The 25,569-nt window shown below is 38.1% G+C and overlaps 1 protein-coding gene across 1 annotated transcript in view; it reads left to right on the top strand.

Annotated features, from left to right (window-relative positions):
• lamc1 (laminin, gamma 1) overlaps nt 1-25,569 on the top strand; it is a 61,923-nt gene that overhangs the window by 21,848 nt on the left and 14,506 nt on the right. The window contains exons 2-7 of the mRNA XM_081373540.1: nt 11,855-12,159; nt 15,142-15,272; nt 17,596-17,762; nt 19,289-19,477; nt 19,724-19,841; nt 20,998-21,096. Coding sequence (XP_081229666.1) covers nt 11,855-12,159; nt 15,142-15,272; nt 17,596-17,762; nt 19,289-19,477; nt 19,724-19,841; nt 20,998-21,096 — 1,009 coding nt within the window. The remainder of the gene's footprint in view (nt 1-11,854; nt 12,160-15,141; nt 15,273-17,595; nt 17,763-19,288; nt 19,478-19,723; nt 19,842-20,997; nt 21,097-25,569) is intronic.

The raw sequence follows: 25,569 nt of genomic DNA, 5'->3' as shown, positions 1-25,569 counted from the left end.
ACTGAAACCTTTGATTTTCCTCTCGCTCTCTATCTCTCTCTCGCTCTCTCGCATAGTTTTATATATTTAAATGTAAAGAGCAGTGGAGTTTAACATTATTACATTGCTCAACGAGAAAGCAAGTTTTTAGGGCCAGAGTTGAACCGATCTTTCCGGCCCGGAACCCCATTTTCTGCAGTGGAAATGCACAGAAAGGCCGGGAACACGCACCGGAACCGTGTCGGTGGAAAAGGGGTATGACAGACCCATATTGGTTGATGTGCAAAAAACAGGATATAGGATGTGATTTGATCTATTGCAGGATTGCAAATGTTTGTTGTTTGTGCCTTTTGACTTCTAGGGTGTGCAGTCAGGGTGGGCCTATTGACCCTGTTTTACTATGTGTTTGCCCTGGTTTCCCACAATAAAACACACATTTGTAGCCCCATGTGATCCTAGGTGGCCATCGCTGTCAAAACTCAAAAGCTCATTTTGTTTTCCCATCCTCAGTTCTCCTGTTTGTCTTGAACAGTGTGAAGCCAGATACTTCTAACTGGTGTGAAAATCTCTTGATTGTAATCAAATTATGTGTTTTATTCAAAACCCATTGATGTTAAGTAAAGTCTTGAGTTGTGTAGTGATGTATTGATTTTATAGTCTGACTCTTGGTTTAACCTTTCATTCCTTAGAAGATGCCCTCCTAGAAGATGTTTGGGTATTGTTGTCCACCAGCAACACCAACACAGCTTTTTGTGTCAACACCAGCCATAAGTGATTTTCACACCAGTGGTCCCATGGTCTGTCTGCTCCGTAACGAGTCAGGGGGCCTCAGGCATTAAACTCAATCATTACTTCCCACCCTCCTTTCTGTTTTTCATCCTCCCCTCTTCCTGCCTCCTCCACCCTAGGGGACCCTCACACTCCCCTCTGAGCTCAGCACTCCCAGAGCTCAACACCGTGGCGCTGTTGACTTCTCACTAAAGAGCAAGCAAACAGCAGGTCCTGTATAGGTGCTTAAGTTTAGGTGAAGTTGGATCAATGAATTCAGGGCAGCCTAAATGGGTCTTATCAGAATTCATTAATGAGGGTTTAACTTTTAACATGGTAACTCCTAAGTCCATAAACTTGAATGGATCAAGTGGAAAATATATTATCATCGTGGGAATGCAAAATGCCTTTTATTAAGTCTGTTGTGAAATTTTACTTTCTAATCTACTATTAATTATACTAATCTACTCAGTCTAATCTAGTCTGATTTAATATGCATTTACAGTAGTTGCAATATAACCCCTAACATAATTATGGCCTTAAACATTTGTTTGCATTTCTAGCTGTGGAGTTTTGAATTAGTGTAAACTGTCACCTTTCACAGTACATTTTTTCCTTGATAAAATTAAAAACAGGTTACCTGCTGTCATGAATCATGCACAGATCGTTTGTTAAAGTTTTGTGTTTAAATGTGAGAGCAGGGTAGCCAACATATAATAGCAATTGCTTGTTATTTTACATGATATTTAGTAAAATAATAAATCATTTAACAAGTAATACATTTTAAACTGATCTTGATAAAAATAATCTAATATAAACAGGTTTATATTTTAGATAGCAACTTCTTGTTTTTGTAACCCTATTAGGGCATTTTCAAAAATAAAAAATGGTTAAAAACATGAATAAAATGAAGTATATCTTCTGTGCATCTGCACTCAGGCACTGTGTTCTCAGCACTGTCAAAATAAAAGTCCTGCTTACTTATTACACTTATCAGCCAAACAGAAAAACTTATCAGCCAATTTCAATAATTTAAAACATTTCAAATAACAGCTATCTACCAGTAATAAGGATTGAAGGTGTGGACACGCGCTTTGTGCTCCATTCATGTCTATTTGTACCCCATGGAAATGAAATAGTGAAAAGCAAGATCATGCAAAGAAGTTAGTTATCAACTGAGTTGTAAAGTTCTGGCTTGGTCAACTTGTTGTCAAAGTGTAGTGTGACTCCACCAAATTCACTTCATTTTTTTCTTTACCTTATCAAATTCAATGCTCTCTGATTTGTTTAGTAAAGGGCTCACTGCTCGTCTCTATGTATTCTACTGCATTCCTCGGATTCCTCTATTGTAATGCAATGCATGCCACCCTCCTTCACTCCACCTACCCGCTGTAAAATCAATAGTGTAAAATGGTCAGTTCCAGTTCTGAGTGTAGATTGGTTTCAATGTAAATTCTCTTTATTCCTTCCTCACAATCTTGTTCTCTCACTGTTTTTGTCCAGATGAGCTGTCGTAGGAACTATTTTGCATCAGTAACAGAAACTGTGTTGCTTGGGTTACAGGTTAAATTGAGCTTGACTGTTGCTGGGAAGCCATGTTTTTACATGACTAATGTGCAGTGGCCTTTCTAATGCTTTTGAAGTTACTCAAAGGTTCATTAGAAGATTGAGCAATAAATGTTAGATCGACACATGTTAAAGTTATCAAAACAAAACAGATATTTAACAAGATTAGATTAAAGGTTCCACTAGAGGTCAAACAATTTATCGGTTCAAATATCTGTTGTGTGCTGTTAAATGAGGCGTGAAAGCCTGCTAAAAATACAGAACATTTTTTTCCCTTTTGGGTTGATTTGTGTGTAGGGTGCAACAGTTGAAAAGTTGGTGAACAACACAATAAGCATTTTGTTTCTTCTGTCAATCTGATCAATCCCAACTGTGCTTATTTTACGCATATGATTGTGCAACAGTACCAAATTTTTTTAAGGTTAAATGTATGCTTTGTTCAAATAATATAAATAATTCTTTATACCTTTGTGAAATGAATTTCAAGAAGTGTGTACTGTGAACATTCTCTCTGGTGTTTTGCTGGAGTGTGCACGGGAACAGATGTTCGACATGTATCTCCCAGCAGGCCGATGGGCAGATGGTGAAAAATTATGTACAGGAAAAAACTGTCATGCCCACATGTTTAAAAAGTCAAAGCCGTCATTGTTCATCCCACCACGGAAGAATGCAGTGAGGTCATGAGAGGATGTTTAATTGGACTGTAGCTTTGGGCTGAGGCTTTCCCTCCGGACAGCCCCCCCCCCCACTCATGTACTCATACAGCAATCCCTAATCCTTCTAGTTCCCTGAGGGTCTCTCTCTCTCTCCATCTCCCTCTCGTGCAACTCCGGCTGTGTTCGAGAGGTTTGGAAGAGTGCTAAAGGAATGCAGAGAGAGGTCCAAGCTTAGTTACCTCACCCCATACATAGACCGTCTTCCTCCTGGAGCAAACAGACACACCTTGAGTTAGTCATAGTTGAAATGGTCGAGTACAAATGGTGGAAATTGTCATTGCTATGATTAAATAGTTTTTTTAAAACCTGGATATGTTTGTATTTTGTTTTGTTTGCAGACAATCCAGGTTCTTTCTAGGTCATTTTCACGAGCACCTTTTTTTTACATTTCAGTTGCAACTGAAAATAGATGGTTGTGCTTGGAGTCAATTGTTCTATTCATGAAAACTAATTGTGCGAACATAATTTTTGCCCAGGCTGCAAATGCAATACATATAAATTATGAACACGTGCAAAAACAAGAGAGAACAAAATAGTATTAACTGATTATGTTCCAATGTATGCTTTGTCCTGTGAGCGTTTTCTTTTATATGCATTTTTACAGCTACCTGTAGCTGTAGTTTGCCTTTTTTTTGCCTCATAACTTTGACAGATAAATGCTTTAACCAAGTTTAGTGATTTTTGTTCTTCCCTCATATTTAAAATAAATGTTTTTTTTGTTTTTTTGTATCAAATATTTCTCATTTTTTTTAGATGAATGATGTGCAAAGGTCAACTGTTGAGAAATGACCAACGCCTCCCGTCAGCCATGCCAAGAGAGGCAGGTCTGGACATACAGGGTGTAGCTCCAATCCAACTCCTTGTTCTCACGGGGAACGCCAAACAGAGCAAATGGTTTTCCGCACCATAAATTTATCTCTGAGAAATCTCAGTCCACCACATGACATTTTAGAAAGGCTTATAATCAATTTAGCCACGATTAAAACATTCACACAGCAGTAAACCCACAACAGTAAAGCTTTCAGGGTTGTTTAGATAATGCAGCCACTTATTCAGAGCTTTACCCCGTCCTGTAAACAGCTTTGTGAATTACTGTCGTCCCCTGCGAGACAGTCAGCCTGGGGCCCGAGACTCCATTTGCTGCCTTGTTGAATGGATCCATCTTTCTTTTGTTTTAACAGAGCTGTAGCTCAATTGTCATAGGTCTTTATCACCTCAAAAATCTCCATTAGGGCTTGAAGGTTAGCTGAAAGGTGTGAATTCATAGCATGGCCTTTGGCAAAGCGCTCCACCTTTTTTTTTTTTTTCTCCCAAACCCCGGAATGTCAGTAATGAATGGAATCCCTGATTGCAAAGATCTGGATCTCACCTTTGAAACTTGTGAATGGGCAGAACTCCTCCACACAATGAGACCTGTGCATTAGTGTTTCATTTGTAATTGGTGGTTATTTGGTGTTTGTTTTAAGAGGATTTAATTGGGGCCATGTGACAGTTGCATACCAACAAGACTGACCATGTTATTGTGATGTGATTTTCTGAGCCGGGCCTCTTGGCAGCGCCTCCTTTTGAAAGAAGACTAGTGGACGGCCTCTCCATTTCAAAGGTCTTTTCAGTTTAGTCATTTCCCCCATAAAACTTGGATTTACCTTCAGCTCACAAATAAATTCGTTTGACACTTTTAAAGGCTAAATCTTTTGCTCTCCGCCTTGCCAAGCAAGCATGCACAAGTTTTTTTTGAGAACCAGCCCCTTCTTCTTCATTAGACAGGCATTCCTAACAAAGACATTTGTTTTAGTTTTTGTGTTTTCTTTTCACTCACCCTAATCAGCGTCTGGCCACCGTGTTTAAGGGAGGAACTGGTAAGCGGCCATTGAGAACTCTAGTGGGAGTGAAAACTCAAGGATGTAGAGTATCTCCTGACTGATTTGTTATTTTCTTTACTCTCAGTTCCTGAATTGAGTCTCTCTCATGGCTGATGTGTTTCCATCTCAAGGCTGCATCGTTCCCCCACTACGGTCACTGTGTCCTCTCACGCTTGGTTTGAAGTGGATTCATTGCAGTGTCTTTCTTTAGACAGCTGCTGCTTTTCTTCACTCAGTTTTCAGTGTTGGACTCATTCTGAAATATTGATGTACGGCGCCGCAAACACAATGCGCACATCTGTCTGTGGTGCTGGTTTAAAATTCAAGCCATGATAGGTCTAAAACATGAAGAAAGTGATTCAGCTTGGACTTACAAATATTTAGAAGGACAGAACATAGGGCAAACTTTTTTTAACCTCTTTTGATCAGCTTAATGCATCCTTGCCGTTTCTTTCAAAAAAAATCTTACTGAATAGAATAGAAGAGTTTTTATGGTTGGCACACAAGCCTCAGCGTGTTGCCTGAGCCCTTCTCTCATCTTTCATAATGACCAGTTAAGCCACACTGAACCGCACAGTGGCATTTCACAAACTTCCTCGCCTCCTTCAGAGGACATGCCTTAAATTTAATGGCATACATCCTTCACCCTTCCCCTTTTATAAAATTGGCAAAGTGATTTTCTCTCCAAACCTTAATTAACTTTTTAATGATCTTTTGATAACAGAAGCCGAAGATGACATTTTGAGTTCTGAAACGTGCAATGTTTTTTATAGTACAATAACCTCTTTTATCACAAAAGATCATGGAAAATTCCTCATGCTATGACCCCTTTACTGCAGATTAATGTATTTTTATTTGACATTTGTTTGCAGTTTTTGCTCAACCAAGATTATTCTCTCATTTAAACATGTCTGTCTTGCATTCTTTGAGTTAGTGACAAGTTTCATCAAATGTCTCTCCCCCATGGTTCTTGATGTTATCTTCTGTTTTACCTCTTTCTCTTAGTCTGTGTTGTCCCATTGCATATGTTCCCTCTCTCTTTTCAATCTCTCTTTCGGTCTGCTTGACCCCCCACACTGGCGTCACTATGTGCGGAAGCACATTCCAGTCAGTTCAGCAAGTTCTCGCCCTCCTCCCACCTCAACGACTTCTGTCCTAAGTTGTCACACAGTCTTCAGTTTTGGTTAAAGGTATGAGACTGAGAGAAATTGCATCTTAATGAGTCTGTTTACAGTAAAGGCTCAATACCTAAGGCTGATAACCAGAGATATTGTGACCTTGAGCAAGGCACATAAACCAAGGTCGCCTCAAGCGTGTTGTCCCTCTGATAAAGGGTTCTAACTCGGCCCAATGTGACAGGTTATCCATACTAAGCACAAAATCAGAAGTTATTTGATATTTTGTAGTTGTGGAGAATGATTTTAGACAAATGAAATTTTGCAGAGGGCGGGGCTACACAAAGCTGGTTTTATACAGCTGGGTAGGACACTTTGTAAGGAAGATTTTTTTTTTATATTTGCTTAATATATGACTGCATGTGTCTGTGTGTGTGAAAACAGATGGGAAGTGAAGGTCCCTGTCTGATAACTGATAAAGCTGTGCTTGACATTTCCAGAGATCTTGATGGTGGATACAGACAGTTTGATCTGAGCGCCACAGATTATTATTTTTTTTGTTTTATCTATTCAGTCTCACAATGGGGAGCCACACAGTTTTTATTATCAATACCCTGATTGTTCTGGATTGAATGGTGGAATTCCTCTTGTTCTTCTGCTCAGGGCGGTCTTGAACTTGAAGGGCTGGGTAAAACCATGTAGTGCCGGCATCATGCTTGTGCCACAAAATGCTAACATTCTTCTTGGACTTCTTGCATTTTACACATTATAAATGTGTTTTGTTGCATTTAAAAATATATATTTTAACCTCGTTCACTAGGGGTCACAGAGTTTTGGACCCCATTCTGGATTTAAAGGAGTAGTTCACTTTTAAATGAAAATTCTGTCATCATATCCTCACCCTCATGTTGTTTCAAACCTGTATGAATTTCTCAGAAAGGAAGATATTTAGAAGAATATCAGTAACCAGACAGTTTCTGGGTCCCATTGACTTCCATAGTAGGAAAAAAATATACTATGGAAGTCAATGGAATCCAGAAACTGTCTGGTTAGTGATATTCTTCTAAATATCTTCCTTTCTGTTCAGCAGAAGAAAGAAATTCATACAGGTTTGAAACAACATGAGGGTGAGTATATGATGACAGAATTTTCATTTAAAAGTGAACTACTCCTTTAAGTCTACTTCATATCTGCATTCAGTGGCAGCAGTAATAGGTGATTAAGTTGAGGAATTTCCCATTAATGGTGGGATAAAAGAGCCCTTCAATTTGCCTCCATATGAGCCTAATTAGAGTTTGTGAAAAGCTTTAACTCCTGGTGTAAACCTCAATACATCAGTTGACTTCACACCAGCGTTAGTTCATGAGCAGAGAAAGTGACTTTTCCCATGAGGATTATAAAATAAAACCAGCAATCACACAATAACAGTAAACAATAAAAAGACTAAATTAAGTTTACTTCCACAAATCTCTGATATTCTTAGTCTAGTCTTAGTCTATATATTATTAGTCTAATATATTTTGTATGTTTCATATGTTCTAGTATGTTCTCCATAGTATGCGCAGTCTCCCAGCTGGCGCACACTCGGAGAAAGAGACTCCTTCTGCTCATCACTGCGATTTTTCTCAGCTTCAGGATACTTCCCCCACAGCTGCAGCCGATGATGGTTTAGGTCTGTGTAATGTCTGCTTTGTTGACCCAAAGGAAATGATTAATTGCCCATAGGATGTGCAATATTTTTGAGATCACGAGAACATCAGGTTCCCATTTTTTTTTTAACCAGTCTAGAGTGTCTGCATATGTCTTATTAGGACTTTTTTCTTTGCTCTGATAAAACTGCTGTGTACCACCTTTGCTGCAGTGGTGTAATGTGATTGGACAACATTTTTATTATTATTATTATTATTATTTTTCTGCCACATTGTTTGCAGATGTTTGAAACAGGCCTCCACCTTAATTCTCTCAGTATGCAGACCCTGAAATCACACCCTCTCAGTCTCAAAAGGCTTTGTGACAAAGATGAGATGTCATCAAGTATAAGTTCAAAGACGGTCCAGTGCGACGTCCCCCACAGGGCCTGACCCTTTCCTCTTCATGTGCACCCTTGCTTCAGTCATGCCTTTGAGCTCCAGCAATGCTCCAGTGAGCACTATGAGTCAGTGCTCAAGTGTGCTTTGTCTGTCTTTCTGAAGTGCGTTGGCTACGTGAAGGGGCTTTTTTGTTTCCCTCTCAGCCGGCTCGATTCTTCACTGCTTTGCCAACAGATTTGGTTCGTCTTGTTTTGCGAGGATGCCGGGGAGACTTCAGAGGTGAGACATCAATGATGGCACTGTTCGCCTCAGTGCCAGACCAGTCTGTGAAGTGCATGCACAACTTGCGTGCGAAAGCTTTAAAGCATTGCTTTGTTTGGGTATTAGGTTTTAAAAGTCATCCTGCTGTTGTCGGATCCATGGCGTAGCTGTGTCAAATGTGTACACCTTGGATTGTTCCTGGGTTCAAAGCAGGACTTGATTGGTCACAGTGTTCTGTACTACCACAATTGTTCCCAGCCTTTATTTCAGTGCACCTGACCTGAGCAATGAATTACAGTATGATCAAGAGACAAATAAAGTAAAATTCTGCTTGAAAACATCTGGATAAGGATTGTGAGTGAGTGAGTATTTTTTTTTGCCAAAAATAGAGTAGAATTTGAAAGGCCCATAAGAAATATTTACAACTATTGGATAAAACTGTTGCTGAAATTCTTTTGACTCACAGTGTTGTGGTGTCTGAATTTGTGCATGCATGGGAATATTGTCTTATTTCATGAGCATGACCGTCATAATTTTAACTCTTTTGCAAGAGCTTGTGCAGTGATTCCAGCACTGTTTTTTTCTTTCTTTCTTTCTTTCTTTCTTTCTTTCTTTCTTTCTTTCTTTCTTTTCTTCTTTTGTTGTTTCTGGTCACTCTTAAAGGGGCTATATGCAACTTTTTCCCCAAAATAAACGTAACAATAGCCTTTTTATTTGAACATGTATGACTCAAACATCTCCTGATGAGCATACTGACACCTTGTCAGCTCACAGTGGGTGCACCTATAAGCCTGTATCCTATTTTTCCTATTTTCTGTCGGGTCGGATTTTTCGCGCGCTGTCTGCGGATGTGACGTCAAGCGCGTTCATGTTAAACGTTTCAGATCACTCTGCCACCACCGCTAGTCAGCAAACAAACTTAGTTTCTCAAACAATATATGTATTTGACTGTTCTTACCTCTGTAAACATAATGTTGACTTCTTTGCAGCAGATGACTTGTGAAGTGTGCACGTACGAGAGCGAGCAGAAAGGAAGAGCAGTTCCGTTTTTTGGCCACAGGTGTCAGTCGCGAGTTTAAATTTCAGAAAAAAAGCATATAGCCCCTTTAAAGGGACGATTTATCTAAAAAAATTATTCTGTTATTTACTCACCTTCATCCAAACCAATTTGACTTTATTTCTTATGTAGAACACAAACGAAGATGTTTTGAAGAATGTTTTAGCGGTTTTTGCCCATACAATGAAAGTCAATGGGGTCCAAAACAACATTGTCTATTGTATGGACAAAAACAGGTTTGGATCAACATGAGGGTGATTAAATGATGACAGAATTTTCATTTTAGAGTGAACATTTATGCACCGTTTCTTTTTGTATCTGTGGTTATTGCAAGTGCAAGTGAACATCATGAATTTGAGTTCCACGGGGGAAAAAAAACTAAGTTTTGTTTCTGTGGAACTTGAAAGAAATTGTGTAGCAAAATGTGATGAGGTAGTCACTATCCATGTCCACTGAGAAAAGAGCTGCTCAAAAATAGATGAAAAAGTACCAGAAAAGCCCATATGACATTTTTTTTGTATTTTTCTTCTGGCACCACACAATAGCTTGCATAAGGAAAAGACAGGAAAAATAAGTATAGGCTAGTTCTCTGAGTTCTTTTGTAATTTTTTGTGTAATTTTTGGATGATAGCTAGCTATTCTTTGATTCACCTTTGAGTCATTGTAAGCTTTTTTTTAAGAACTACGTTTGGCATTTTCAGCTCATTCACTAACGAAAAATCAGAAAACCCACGCCCTATTGTAAAAATCCCTCCCACTTCTGTCGAACTTTGACCTTGTGTGCAGGAGGCTCCTAAAAGTCAGCAAGTTCATTTTCATGTTAACAGCCAAAATGCCCTCAGAGACTGAGTCTTTTTGTCATTGCTTCAAACCAGTCCCTGCTTTAGCTGTAGTTAAACTTTTTGATGCAATCTCTGTCTATTTACTTAACACACAGTTGTCCCTAGTTTTTGCGGATTTGTTTGGAGAGCAAATTCTTTGCTAAAGCAAACATTGGTCCCCCCCCATGGCCCTGCTTGAAAGATGGTGTCATTTTCTATGCACTAAATAAATGATGTCTCTCCATGCCATTTTCATTGGTCCCTGGTTACAGTCTCTCCCAAACACCCATAGCTTGCTCAGACATGCAAAAATATGTTTTTACACGCTCTATATAATTGCTGGAGGACCTCGCAAAGCTGCTGAAATCCAGACTAGCACAAAAAACTAAGCTTCTTGTAAAAAAAAAAAAGCATGTGATTATGCTCTTGTCTTGTCATTTTACGAGACAAGGTTTGATTGCATGTTATGTGTTAAGGAGTGCTAGGCTAGTTGACGATGAAATGATTCCAGTCATGGCAGAGAGATGATTGTCCACAAAAAAGAAAAGTGAAAAACCTTGAAAAGGAAGGCTAGTTCTAGAAAACTGTTATTTTAAATTGTAATGTGTATTTCACAACATTAAAAAATAGTCTTGCTGAGCGTTATGTGCTGTAGCCATCATTTTTTCTTTACATTTTGAATGTGTGTCTCTTATTTTCTTCAAAATAATTTTTTAATGGATTTTTCAAGGTTAAAGTATTTTTTTATATTATAAATTATTAATTCATAGTTTTTGGGGAGTTACACCATCTGACAACCTAAACTAACCAAAAAAATATCAAAATCAATTATTATTCAGAAACTGAAAACATGCTCATCATGTATATATTTGAATAAATAATACAACAACAAATATGCGTAAACAGTCATTTGAAAACGAGGGTGTCCCTCTCAATTGCTAAAGCGGTTATGACCTTGATTCTTGCAGCAGTTAGAGGGGGAAAAAATTAGCAGAAAAATAGAAATTTGAGGATAAGTATTTGCAGATCTTATCAGACAGGAAGGAGCACTGAGGTATTTTGAGTGGATCAAGGTTATGTTTGCATGGCATTATGCCAGCTTTGTGCAATATCAGGCTTGTCTGCTTAACCTTGATCCATTTTTCTGTGCAATCTTTCAGAGATGTGTGTATGTTTGACACCTGCAGTGCTGATTTAGTGTCTTATCCAGTCCTTGAATCCAGCTCTATCTTTTTGTGGGCCGTACCAAAGCACAGATTGTTTAGTAAAGGGAGCGAATGGTATCCATCCAGTCATTCCAGCTTTATCTGAACCTCGTTCTACCTTTAGCTTGAGGACACTACTGCCAGCCTATCTGTGTGAAATCTGCCTTGCATTCTCTGTACATTATAAAACATGTCTCACTGATCTCCTCTTCTATGTTTACCTAAATATATGATCAGATACGCAACATATGTTTATCTGTGACTTTACCATGCAATGCATGCTGATTCTGCACCCCAGCTATTTTAAATTGGTTGGATTTTCCATTTGAATATCAGGACTTTCTACTCAGTTAGAAAGTCCATCCATTTCAGTTTCATTGCTTTATGGTGTTACATTTAGTGTTTACAATGTGTTTTATGAAACAAAAAGAATGAAGTATTCATTGCCTCATATTGCCTTCTCTCTTCTTCCAGGCAAGGCTTTCGACATCACCTACGTGCGTCTGAAGTTCCACACCAGCCGTCCTGAGAGCTTTGCCATCTACAAGCGCACCAGTGAGGACGGGCCCTGGGTTCCCTACCAGTACTACAGCGGCTCCTGCGAGAAGACTTACAGCAAGACCAACCGCGGCTTTATCCGCACGAGTGAGGACGAGCAGCAGGCTCTGTGCACAGATGAGTTCAGCGACATCTCGCCCCTCACCGGAGGAAACGTGGCCTTTTCCACGCTCGAGGGCCGACCCAGCGCATATAACTTCGACAACAGTCCTGTACTGCAGGTAAAAGAGTCTTCTATCTCTCATTTTGTGATCTCTCCCTTGATCGCTCGCTGCTCTTTGATCGCCCTAACTCGCTTATGAAGTCAAAAGCGATCACATCATTCGCAGTCTCAGACATAACAAAGTTATTGGTGGGAATCGAAATCTCAGTTTCCAGATGTGCGGTTGTGCAGTCATGTGTGATTGCACCCAAGTTACTTTTCCAAGATTTCAGATTGAGCAACTTTCTGCTGCCTAAAACAAACAACTCGTAATTTAGAACTGTTTGCGTGTGTGAGAGATATTGGTATTTGCAAAATATAACAATAAAATAATACTTTCCACTTACCATATTTTCTGGAAAATAAGTTGTACCAAGTAATAGTAAAAATATAAAGTAATAGTAAAATAGTAGTATGCTTGCCACATTGAGTATATTTTAGAAGGTTGATCACGTAAACCTATTTAACAATAAAATGGATGATTTAATAAAACAACACAAAATAATGGTGGAAACTACTCAGCCACTGAAAATTGATTATTATATTTATTTATATTATTATTAAATTTAATTTATTAAGTAAGGATGCATTGAATTTATCACAATATTCAATCATACTACTGTTTTCTGCATTTAATAAGCATAACAGACTTCTTTATAAAAAAAAAAAGTAAAACCATGCATTAAAGTAATAAATTGTTGACAAAATAATCACGATTTGAAACTAAATGTTGTGTTTTCAACATGTTTCAGCCGGTTGCACACCACAGAAATACTGTTAGGCAGAAATACTACTGTTACATTTTTCAGTTCACCAGAACTTGATATACATCCATAGACCACAACCACACAAAAACATTTTTCAGACTAATTAGCTGAATAAGAGACAGACGTTCAGAGCTGAGTCAGTCCTTCCGTGTGCTGACTATGGAATTCGTTGTCATGCAGGGAAAAACAAGATGCTGCCGTGGTTAGGGGGAAGTGAGAAGAGGTTAACTGTGTGAGATATGAGCGGGATTGGGTGGACAGCAGATAATGTATGGCTGAGTTCATGTATGGAAGCTGGCAGGCAGTCTGGTTGGTGTTTGTTCGTGAGACCCGTGGTGCGATGTCCAGGTGGTACGTCGCCTCCCGCTCGCTCAGCACAGCCAGCAGTTGCAACATGTTACTAGTGACGCCCCCAGATTTCCCACCCCGTTCTGCTTGTGCTTGGCAGCACACAGACACAGCTGGAAAAGTACATGTGTGTGTGTTGGTGTGTACATGCAAAAGCTGGAACACTGGGATCTGATTTGGGTTGATTTGTGTCTTTTTGAAACATTTATCAGTTTCATTTCACCACTTTCACATGTTGAACACCCAAGTCTGCATAGTTTCTACTTCACAAAAGAGAATCTAAAATAGATAGTATATTCTTGTACGATGGCGCCTGAGGTCAGAATGTTTCTAGTTGTGATTTTATTTTGGGAGCTCTTCTTTAGTGTAATGAGTATGCATCATTGTCTACTTGATTAGTATTTACATGATTCCACTTAAATGGTTGTCAAAATATAATTATGTATCACCAAATAAGTATTTGTGTGGTCATGTGTTGTAATTTTATTTTTTTTGTATTGTTTTTCAAATGTAATGTTAACCAAATGTACAATTTTAGCCCTGTCGCCAGATGCTTCCATATCAGACATCTCATGTGGCGTAAAACTATTAATATCAAAGCCCCGAACTCTTTTTATAGGAATGGATTTGTTTCTGAGGGTTTATGTGACTGTCATGCCTCCTCCAATATAGAAGCGCGTGATGAGTGAAGGTTTGTTAGTGGACTTTTGGAAATGATCAACAACAAGTTTCTTCACTCATCATCTGTCATTATTACCATTAGTTGATAATTAGGTGTTACTTTTTATGTTTTATATGTTTCCAAGTAGTTGGCGCCTTGGCGGTATGCGCCTTCAACTGGGTTTGCCAACCTCCATTAAAAGGAAATTAAGCTCAATTGTGCGTGCATAAAGCCAGAGAACCAATGAGGTTTGTTCTGGCGCATCCCACACACATTCGAGCTTGTGTTTAGCACATTTAATGTGTCAATTGAAAGTCATCTATTTATTGTTTATTTGAATCTCCCGTCAGACTGTCTTATGACTATAGATGTCGTTGCCAAAACCCGTTGCTTTGGGTTGCGTATTCTTCGGACACCGCAAGCTTCCTGCTTTGCTTTCTATCCTCATCTCTGCTTTTTTTCTTTTTGTTGCAATTCTGCTTATTGTACATCTAAAATACAAGAAGCTAATATCAGTAGTCCCAAATTCATAATTGTGACCACACAGACTGTTTACAATGTCTAAGATAAAAATATATCTGGATAAGCTGTCAGAATGACATAAGGACGTTTCCTGCTCAGTTCCAGCAGTGGACTGAAGATGAGCATTGTTACAGGGTTGCCTGGCTCCACTTTAAACCCCTGTGCTATTCTGTCAACCCACTTGTAAAATAATTACTCGCACGGTTTATAGCAAAGCTGGAGGTAATGCTTGCAAATCTTTCAGGAAAGGACTAATGTTTTGGTCTGAGTCATGTTTTCTTTGGTTTCTGAGATTGGCACTCCCAACATGTGGCCAAAGCAGGCAAAGTTCAACTGCAAATAATGTGCAACATCATTCTAAATGGCATTTACATGCTAAACGTCACACTGGTGTTTTTCTCTTCCCACGAAGCCTTTCTGCATACATTACAGTGCCTCAACGTGACTCCAGCAGGTTTGGTTTAGATTAGAGGCCTGAGGATTTATTTTCTTTAAACATCTGCACACAGAACAGTCCACAAATCTATCCAATATCTGTTCCAGAAAAAATGGAAACAAAATCGTTACATGCTCATCTATGACTCATCTATGACATTCTCTATCTACATTCTTGCTTTTGTTTTCCCAAGTGTTTTTTTTTTTTTTTTTTTTTTTTTTTAATAATGCCTAATTTGTAACACAACTGTTATTTTCTCTCTGTCAGGATTGGGTGACTGCCACAGACATCAGAGTGAGCCTGAACAGATTAAACACTTTCGGAGATGAAGTTTTCAACGATCCCAAAGTTCTCAAATCCTACTACTACGCTATCTCAGACTTTGCTGTGGGAGGAAGGTACGTTTTTTAGTTTCAACATCTGCTCTCTGAACGTAAGTTTAAATCAGCATCTCCAGCTGTTCTGGACGTGGTTCTTTGTGTTGCTTCACTCTCCAATGTAAATGTCAATATATAGTTTAATGAGACATTCACATATCTGCCTTGTACTCAGACCAAGGATGTCAACAGCTCCATCTGCAGTGCTGCACATGTGACCTGAAAGATGATATGAGTTTTTTTCAGTGTGCAAACAAAAGAAATGAACCAATGCTCTGAAAGATTAGATCGTTGCAGTGTGAGTTTCGCACTTTGAGAGAAATGGGTTGGTTTGGGTTGTAGTTTCTTTTTAAAATCTTTTTGCAGGGAAAATTCACTCTCTGTGGGAACAAGTTTTTCTGAACTCACACAGGTCAAAAATGGCACAAAACTTCCTTGTTTTAAACCATTTTGTTCAATTGTACTATGTATAAAAGGACCAAAAGGAATTGCTGTGCAATTATCTGAACTTATAGGTACAACAGCGGAAGTATTACCTCTTTATTTCCTGTCTGTGGAAACTGTGAACTATGACAGTAAGCTTTTAAGATGAAGGACATGCAGAAGAAGCCCATATACGGGATCAGAGCATTGTAAAGTAAGTGTGAATCATCTCCTGGTGCTCCAATGCATGTCTTTTCACCTTAATCTGTTTGAAATGTGGAGCAGATTTCCATTACACAGCCCACATTCCCTACATTCCTGCCTGGGAGTGCTGGATTACAGAGCACAGAGGAACTGGAATGGGGCGGGCAGAGAATCTGGAAAGGGAACAAGGTCGAGGCCAAAGGGAATAATTTACACCTGCTGCCTCACGGCCTCAGTGCGCCTGTCCAGCAAGACACATCAGCGCTGAATGGCAGCCGGGTGTTCCTCATGTGATCTGATAACCAGAAACGTAGCATCTTGGGAGGTTCAATACATCCCTGATAAGTTTATATTAGGGAAGAATGCATGTCCGATGAGTGCATATCCTCCACCAAGTTATTATTCCTCGCATCACCTTTTCCATAAGGCTTTGCCAAAGAACACCTGAAACAGTGTGTGCGAGGTGGCTTCAGCTGCACAAGCCCTCTCTTGTTCTGAGGCCTCTGTCAAAGTATCTGTCATGAACATGCGGCAGTGAGCATATTCACCTACAAAGACAAATAAGTCCTCTTATGTGCCCAAACTGTGGCCCTAAATGGATGTTCAATTGATTTTGGTAATCAGGCAAAAGAGCTTTAAAACTTTTTTTAAAATAATTAAAAATGTTTTGTGTAGCTTTCTGTCCAGGTTGCAAATTTAATATTATGCAAACAATTGGAATATCATGCAAATAAAAGCAAAGTTTCCATCCAATGTGTTAAAGTGAACTAAATTGTCACTACCCGCAAAAAAAAAAAAAAAACTGTGAAAACCAGAAGTCGAAGATGAAGCCACTGACACTTTTATCAAATGTTCTATATTTTATTAAATGGCAGGGAATAGATGTTTCATGGAAGTAATAGTAGCAAATCATTGGAGCAAATTATGCAATCACATGACTTTGTTTGATGCACATATTAATATTTATGCTGTAAATATTTTTCCATTGTAGTTTGTCTTCTTAACGGATAATTTTTTTGAAATCTCAAGCAGTCTTATACATGTTGTATAATATTGTATATACACTTGTGCATTTATTGCATTTATTTTAAATATATATTATTTAATTTTATCCCTAAATTTGCATAAAAATACTGGAATGGAACTGTCAAGCTCCAAAACTGATAAAAAAAAAATAATAAGTGTGTATATGTGTATTTACAATTGTCAGTAAAGAATTTAAAACTATTGTATGACTTCAGAAGACTCAAAATATAGTCATATGGACTGCGTTTAAGATGCTTTTATTCCTTCTGTTTTGGCATTGCATTTATAAATAAAAATGAAATACATTTCCAGCTTGATGTGCTGTGATATGCAATATTTACTGCTGGTTAAAAGACTGGGATGAAAAACAGTCTGTTTAAAAGCACTGCATACCGTACGTAGTATTACTGTACTGTACTACTGCATACTCTTCTATCAAAGGACAGGCAGGATAAAAACACAGACATCAGCCACTCAATCTGACAACAAAGGTGCAGTGACGTTTCAGTGATAGGCTCAACAAACATCGTCAGAGCTCTGTGTTTGAACAGCTTTGCGGCACGTTTGTGCCTGCTTGGTTTTGTTCCGCACAACAGCAGCAGGATGTGTACACATATAGAAAGTGTGCCCTATCATTGTGTGGTGGCCTTTTGCACCTGACCGGTCTGTTACCTTCCTCCTCCCCACCCAGGTGCAAGTGTAATGGCCATGCCAGCGAGTGCGTGAAGAACGATCGCAGCAAGCTGGTTTGTAACTGCAAACACAACACAGAGGGAGCAGACTGCAACAAGTGCAAGCCCTTCTACAATGACCGTCCCTGGAGGAGAGCCACTGCTGAAAACCCCAACGAGTGTCTGCGTAAGTCTTCCGTGTTTGGACGAATCTTCCTCAAGAAAAACAAAAAAACAGATTTCTGTTCCAATGGTTTTTCCTCACATAAAGGGAAATTAAAATGTGATCTAATACATCTAACAATTAAAATGTGATCGTTTACTCACAATCACATAATTCCAAACCTGTATAAATAAAAATGATCTTTTTATACCGCCACGCTTTAACCATTGTTTAAGAATATCATAACCTTTAGTACGTTTTTTTTTAAAAGAAATTATTACTTTTATTCAGCAAAGGTGCATTAAATGCATAAATGCTGTTCTTTTGAACTTTTTGTTCAACAAAAACAATTTATCAAATGTATAAAATATTTAGCAGCACAACTGTTTTAACTGTGATGTTAATAATAATAAATATTTCTTAAGAACCAAACGGGCATGCAAGAATGATTTCTGAAGGATCAGGTGACACTGAAGATTGGAGTAATGATGATGAAAATCCAGTTTTGTCATCTCAGGAACAAATTACATTTTTAAATATCTTCATACAGAAAACATGTTTAAATCGTTATAACATTTAATCATATTCTTGTGTTAAGTGTATTTGATCAAATTAAAAAAAAAGTATTGGCGAGAAATATATTTTATAAAAAAAAGAAAAAAAAAGAAAGAAAAATAATTAATATTTGTTCAAATGTTATTCACTGCTAATGCTAAATTAGAGATTAAAAATGCATTTAGACGTGTTGCACCAAGATTGATGTCATGTCACACAAAATTAGCCCTGGCTAGTCATGTGACTGATTCGCCAAATTTGGAAAACCTACATAAATAAAAACACAAATTAGATTTAGTTCCTTCAGAAGACTTGAAAAATAGCGTACAAGTCATATAGAACACTTTAAAGATATTTTATGGTGCTTTTTTGACCTTTTGAAAGCTAGCAGTATAATCATCTTTCCATGTAAAATAAATCTACGTTCCATGAATGGAAAACAAGCTCAGAAATCCTGCCTAAGATAATTTCTGCCTCTTTTTCTGTAATACGTAGAAAGATACAAAATCCCACCTGTTTCCTCTGTCATGAGTACATGCAGAACTACTGACTAACCTCCTCCATATGGTGTCATTTTTGGTTTTCTTTAAACCGGCGTCATATTGTGTGTGGAAGGGGTTTCTGGTGTCCTCCACTCCCTTATCTGGACACATGCATCCACGCATTTATTAGAAATGCATGACTAATGTGGACATCTGATGTACAGCAGCCTGAGGCCCGGTGTTCTCACACCCACACAGCTCCTGCTCCTCCATCATCTTCTTTCCACTAAGTGTGTCTTGTGTCCACCAAGTACTAAGGCAGAAGTCCTACTCGAAATCCTGATGGCTGCCAAACCGCATCTACGTAGTTCAGACTAGTTCCTCTGTTATCACCCCAAATTTTTCCATCATTTATCTTATGTGCAAATGTGAGTGTCTGCATCATAGGCACATTAATGCCGCCCCTGGGAGTTTTTACATGAAATTTCTGACTTGAGATTGTCTCTGTTTCAGCATGTAATTGTAACGGAAAGAGCGCAGAATGTTACTTTGACGCGGAGCTGTATCGTGCCACTGGACATGGAGGTCACTGCCGCAGCTGTGCCGACAATACAGATGGGCCGAACTGTGAGCGATGCTTGGACAACTACTACAGAGATCCTTCTGGCCAGCGCTGTCTTTCCTGCAGCTGCAACCCTATTGGTGCGTAATAGCCATACCGCAGGACCAAGGTGGAAGATGCATAAAAAGCCATGCATATTTTTTCACAAAAATTCCAAAAACCGACCCAAAAATACAATGCTGAACATACAAATTCAACAAAGATAAACAAATGTATATACTGTATGTGAAGGTGTTTTAACATCTTATTCTGGTGTAAAATTTGAATAGGCCTCCAGAGCTTGAGTTTGTAACCATTACCATATTTTATTGGTTCTTCCTTTCCAGGTTCTCTCAGCACTCAGTGTGACAACACTGGCAGGTGTAGCTGTAAGCCGGGAGTGATGGGAGATAAGTGTGACAGATGCCAGCCTGGGTACCACACACTGACTGAGGCAGGCTGCAGGTAAAGTGCTTTAACTCATCCACGCTGGCACATAGGGCCTAAAACTCATTTTTGTCACACTTGCCAATGGCCGGTGACTTCAGAAAATTTACTGGCCAGAAATATTTTTTACCGGCCATGAAACTGTTTTTGCAAAAACAAGCACTAATGACACCAACATTTTAGAAACCAATGAAAATTCACAATTTTCTATTCCAGTTAAAACTACTGACCTAACCAATATAAATGTAAAACATTAAGGACAATGAAACTGTCAGTAAAAATAATAAAAACAAATAATCAAATTAAAAGCAACGGCACAAATAAATACAGAAGTCGAACAAAAATGCAATTGAAATGAACAGTGCTTTTCAAGTTTGTCTAACAGTAGTTTTCAGGTATAGAAATTAAATAAAGTAATCAAATGTAAAATAACACTGCATAGTCTTCACTGTATAAATTAAATATAGATTAATCCTTAATAAAGTTACAAAAGTTATCAGTCAAGAGCTGAGTGATTTGTTTTTCTTTGTCTTTTGTTGTTTGTTTAACATTAAAAACAGCAGCAGGAATATTAGGCTGCTGTCACTTTAAGACAATGCATGACAATGCATGCATCCAATATACTGACACTGTACACATGCGTTGTCTTGCTCGACTGTTTACGTTCACTTAAGACATAACCAGCTATGTTTACTAGTATACTTGCCGGGATGGGCATTTTTTACATAATTTTCTGTAAATTTTATCATTTTGCCGCGTTTTTAGAACGCAGTATCATGCGCGCAGCGCGAGATGCTGCAAAAGATGCGAAAGCAACTGACATACACGGCCGTCTAGCATGTGTTTACATTGAAAAATAATGGCAAAGTTGCGCAGTGAAATGTAAAACACATTCTGTGTGAACGACCCCTTAGGATTCATAAAAATGCAACCGGCCAACTGGCGATTGACTTTTTTTCATATACTTGACAATGCCGGTAATTTGTACTCTCATTTGGCACTTGGCAAGTGTTCATTTTAAGCCCTGCTGGCATGGCTTAAACCACGAACCAACACACTTCACCAGAAGCTGTCATTCTTATCTAGAAGGTTATATTAGAATGCAGACTCAACAATCAGTGTCTTTAAAGTTGATTCTTTCTTGACTTTCTTGCTCCCTCTTTTCCCTCTACAGACCCTGCTCTTGTAATCCGGCTGGAAGCACGCAGGAGTGTGATGTCCAGACTGGACGCTGCCAGTGCAAGGAAAATGTGGATGGATTCAGCTGTGACAGGTCAGACTCTTCACTTTACAAGAAAACATCCGTGCACATGTTCGCCCACACACACAATGGCAACTGTTGTGGCTTCTTAAACACCCCTGTGCTGATAGCATTGTCCATACTTGACTTGTTCACAAGGACAAAAGTTATAATTACTAGGTTTGTTTAATATGTTCTCAAATTAGAAGGTAGTCATCAACAGAATTAACTCTTACATCAACCCCTCAGAAGCCCCATAAAGATGGACCACCTTTCAGCTCCTGCTCTGTTATGAGGATGTCTGTCAAAGCTTTTATAGACAGAATTTTAAAAGGGCTGTCTGACGTCTACACCATTTTCTTATGGAAAGTCCCTATGTGGGTGACACACGGAGGATATGAGGCCATGTGTGTGTCTGAGAACCAGAATTAGGACTCTCAGTGTCAGATGGAAGAGAAAATAGCTCAGGGATGGCAAAGGTTTCCCAGCTGAGAGCCCTCAGCCAGACCATGTAGGGCCTCCAGACTTGCAGTCACCAAAGTTTAACTAGCTTGGTGACTGTGATGGGCCATCTCTACATATTTCATTGTGAGTCTTTAATAAAGTGTGATTTAAAATTTTAAATACACAATAAAAAATGAATGCAATTAATCATAACTACACACTATCGTTCAGAAGTTCTGTGAGATTTTTAGTTTTTTTAAAGAAGTCTCCTATGCTCACAAAGGCTACATTTATTGATCAAAAAATAGTATTACATATTAATTGATGAAATAGTATTACAATTTAATTTAACTGTTTTCTATGTTAATATATTTTAAAATGTCATTTATGATGGCAAAGCTGAATTTTCAGCATCATTACTCCAGTCTTCAGTGTCACATGATCCTTCAGAAATCATTTAAATATGATTATTTGGTGCTCAAGAAACCATTTATTTTTATCAGTGTTGAAAAAAGTTGTGCTGCTTAATATTTCTGTGTAAACCGGGATAATTCTTTGATTAATAGAAAGATCAAAAGAACAGCATTTACCTAAAATATAAATCTTTTTGTAAAATTCTAAATTGTGAATTGAATGCATACTTGCTGAATAATAATTTTCTTTCAAAAAATCTTTCTGACCCTAAACTTTTGAATGTTTAATAAGAAACATTAGAATAAAGTACAGTAATTAAGACAATTCATTCTTTTCATTATTATTATTTTGTTTTTGTTTAATTAAACAGTATATCATGATTTTTTTAATTGCCAAACCCTAATTTAAACAATCATCCCAAGTATTTGCCACTTCCATTTTGATTTTGCATAATCCCAGCTTTCCTGCCTGTCTTCGCTTTGCACTTTGCATAAAGAAAACTCTAAAATTTCACTCACATGTCAGCTGTGACATTCCTCTCAGCCACGAATTTGGCCACACATGGACAGGATAATCCCTGCAGTATATACTCATATGAGACAGACAGAGGGGGAGAAATGGAAAGACAGGTTCAAGAAGGACTAAAGAGAGTGTGGCTAAAGCTCCAGCTCTTGATTAATGTGTGGCTTGTTTTTAGAGGCTCAGCGATGATCTCACTTTTGTTAACTGATGACCCGTTTACTTTACTTCACTCACTCCACATGTTGTGACTTAACATGTGGGGCCTGCATACAAATCCAAAAACCGTATTTCTCAATCATTTAATGCTGAATAAATCACATTGCACAACATTTCACAACACCTTTTGTGAGAGGGTTTTTTACAAATGAAGTAAAATCTAGATGAATAAAACTGGAATAGTAATTGTATTTCAAATAAATAATTGGCATGACTTAGGGCTGCACGATTTGGGGAAAATGTCATATTGCGATAATTGAGGTCAATATTGCGATTGCGATATAATAAACAAATGGTTTCATGAGTCAACTTGCTTGGTTCTCAAGGAAAATAAATGCACACACAGATTAGTGATAATCAGCCTAAAGAAAAAAGTTCTTTAGTCAAGAGCAGTGAGTGTTTTTCTCTGTTCCCTTTGTTCTTTGATTAACTTTAGCGACAGATATAATTAGTGGCTACTGTGTACTGTCCCTTTAAGATCAGCCGCTGCTGTCAGAGACGCGGATCTCACACGCGCCTCATTCTCTCACAAGTCACCACACTTCACGTTCATCATAAGACTACTCTTATGTTATGAAGATACCCGACAAAAAGACATTTTGGCATAATTGTGTGTGTTCTTGTTCGTTCAAGCGCGAAAGAGAACTTTATTCTGGCATACTGTTTTGTGCGCACGCACAATATTAGCGCGAGTCTTCCTGTGTGTCACAGTCAAGACATTCACAGGCAGCGTGTTCTTTTTTGTCTTATCGCGCATGAATGGTTTAAAAGCATTTGCATGAATAAGAGCGGGATCATGTAACACTAGCCAAAGGATGCCAAAAATTAACAGATGCTGCGTTAATTGCGTTAACAGCGCTAATTTGTTTATTTAATATAAAATCGCAGCATTTTGCGTCATATAATCGCGTAGGCTTGACATCGCGATTGTGATATGATTAATCATGCAGCACTAGCATGACTATAATTAAAATAATTGAAACATCCCTCATCAGAAACATATTATTGTTGTCAAATATTAAATCAAACTAAAATAATCACAAAATATAGCTGCGAGCAGCGATTACGGGCCCAAGCCGGTGGCACCGCAACCCCGGTGCCTTTAGGTGCCGCCGGCTTTGGCCCTTTATCGCTGCTCGCAGCTATATATATATATATATATACACATACACATACATATATATATTTATTTATTTATTCATTCATTCATTCATTCATTTTTTTTTTTATTATTATTATTATAATTTTTTTATTCAGATTTTATGATACACTCACAATATTCCACAACAAATCCTTTAAATTTAATGTAAAAGTAAAAATGAAAGTAAGCAGTGTTGGGCTCACGTAACCCTCTCATCAGAATCAAAATGTTTCAACATTTGCGATGTATTTGGATGCTAAACTATTCTTTATTATAGGCTTTGTTCTTCACTCGTGTTCCAATATTGATGGAAAAAATCATCCTCTTCACATGCGCAAAAATTTGCTTGGAAACATCACAGTGGAGCGAGCGGTGCTTACTGTGAATGTACGAATTGTACTACTGACTATTTAGAGCAGTGTAATTTTTATATGTTAGGTTGACTATTTTATTATTATATTTTATTAAGGCTATAATGAACAGGCTGCGATGTCAAGATTGTAATGCTGGAGTGTGTGTGTGTGTGTGTGTGTGTGTGTGTGTGTGTGTGTGTGTGTTCATGTTTTTCTATCCCGGTGGGGACTTTAACCTGAATGCACACAGACTCATGGAGACTCGTGTCACAGTGGGGACCTAAATAGAGGTCCCCATGGGTAAACAAGATTATAAATCATACAGAATGAGTTTTTTTGGAAATGTAAAAATGCAGAAAGTTTTATGGGATAGGTAGGTTTAGGGGTAGGGTTAGTGTGAGGAGATAGAATATACAGTTTGTACAGTATAAAAACCATTAAGTCCATGGAGAGTACCCACAAAGATAGTAAACCGTGTGTGTGTGTGTGTGTGTGTGTGTGTGTGTGGCGTGGGCGCGATTGAACAGTAGACACATAAAAACATACTCCATCATTATACAGGACGACATTCAAACTGCAAAGTGTTAACTTATATTTGTGTACAGTTGCAATAAAACACAAAATTGTGCTTTTGTAAAATAATTTCAAGCAATCCACCCCCCGAAAGGCGCTAATTTTAAAATGAAACTAAAATGCTCATGGCTGCACAGGCATTCATAACGGTGCACGTCCACGGCGAGGAACGAGCAGAACAGAGTGAACGTTTTTCAGTTAATTCCTACTTCCATAGGAATTCATTTGAAACGCTCGCTCAACCAATATAAATGTCAGTGCGGACGAACATATTTTACTTTAGTTTTTAAGTTAGCGATTAAAAAGCCCCCAGCGGTGTCACACGTCAGTTAACCGGTGGTAAAATATTCTCACCGTCACATACCTAGTATATTTATATATAGATATAATAGGCCTACCTGATTTTGAACACAAGAGGGCAGTATAGCACTATGTTTGACTTTATTTATGTATTGTTTAGACTAAACAACCATTCTGGCAGTTTTTAAACTTAAAATTCATTCTTAAATTGAAAAAAAAAGAATAAAATGTTTAGTTGTGATGTTTGTATACTTTTATATAGAAATAAATGGTATATAATTACATTTTTAGAAAATTTGAGGCTTTTAGTTTTTCCTTTTTGGACATTACTTTAATCCCTCGCCAATGCAAAACCGTTTGAGATATTTATTATCCGTTCACAATTTAGCATATTTAATGTATTTTCATCATGTTGAAAAAGTTTGGTGGGAATAAAATAAATAGTTTAAGAGGAGTGGCTAAAAATTCATAGGCTGATTTTGCAAAAAAATCCACATTCAGACCAAAATATCTGACTTCCTTTTGCTCTGAGCTAATGAATGT

This window comes from Scardinius erythrophthalmus, assembly GCF_964197995.2.
Source record: "Scardinius erythrophthalmus genome assembly, chromosome: 9".
NCBI lineage: Eukaryota > Metazoa > Chordata > Actinopteri > Cypriniformes > Leuciscidae > Scardinius > Scardinius erythrophthalmus.
The sequence above is the reverse complement of the archived record's forward strand: the minus strand, read 5'-3'. Positions and strand labels throughout refer to the sequence as shown.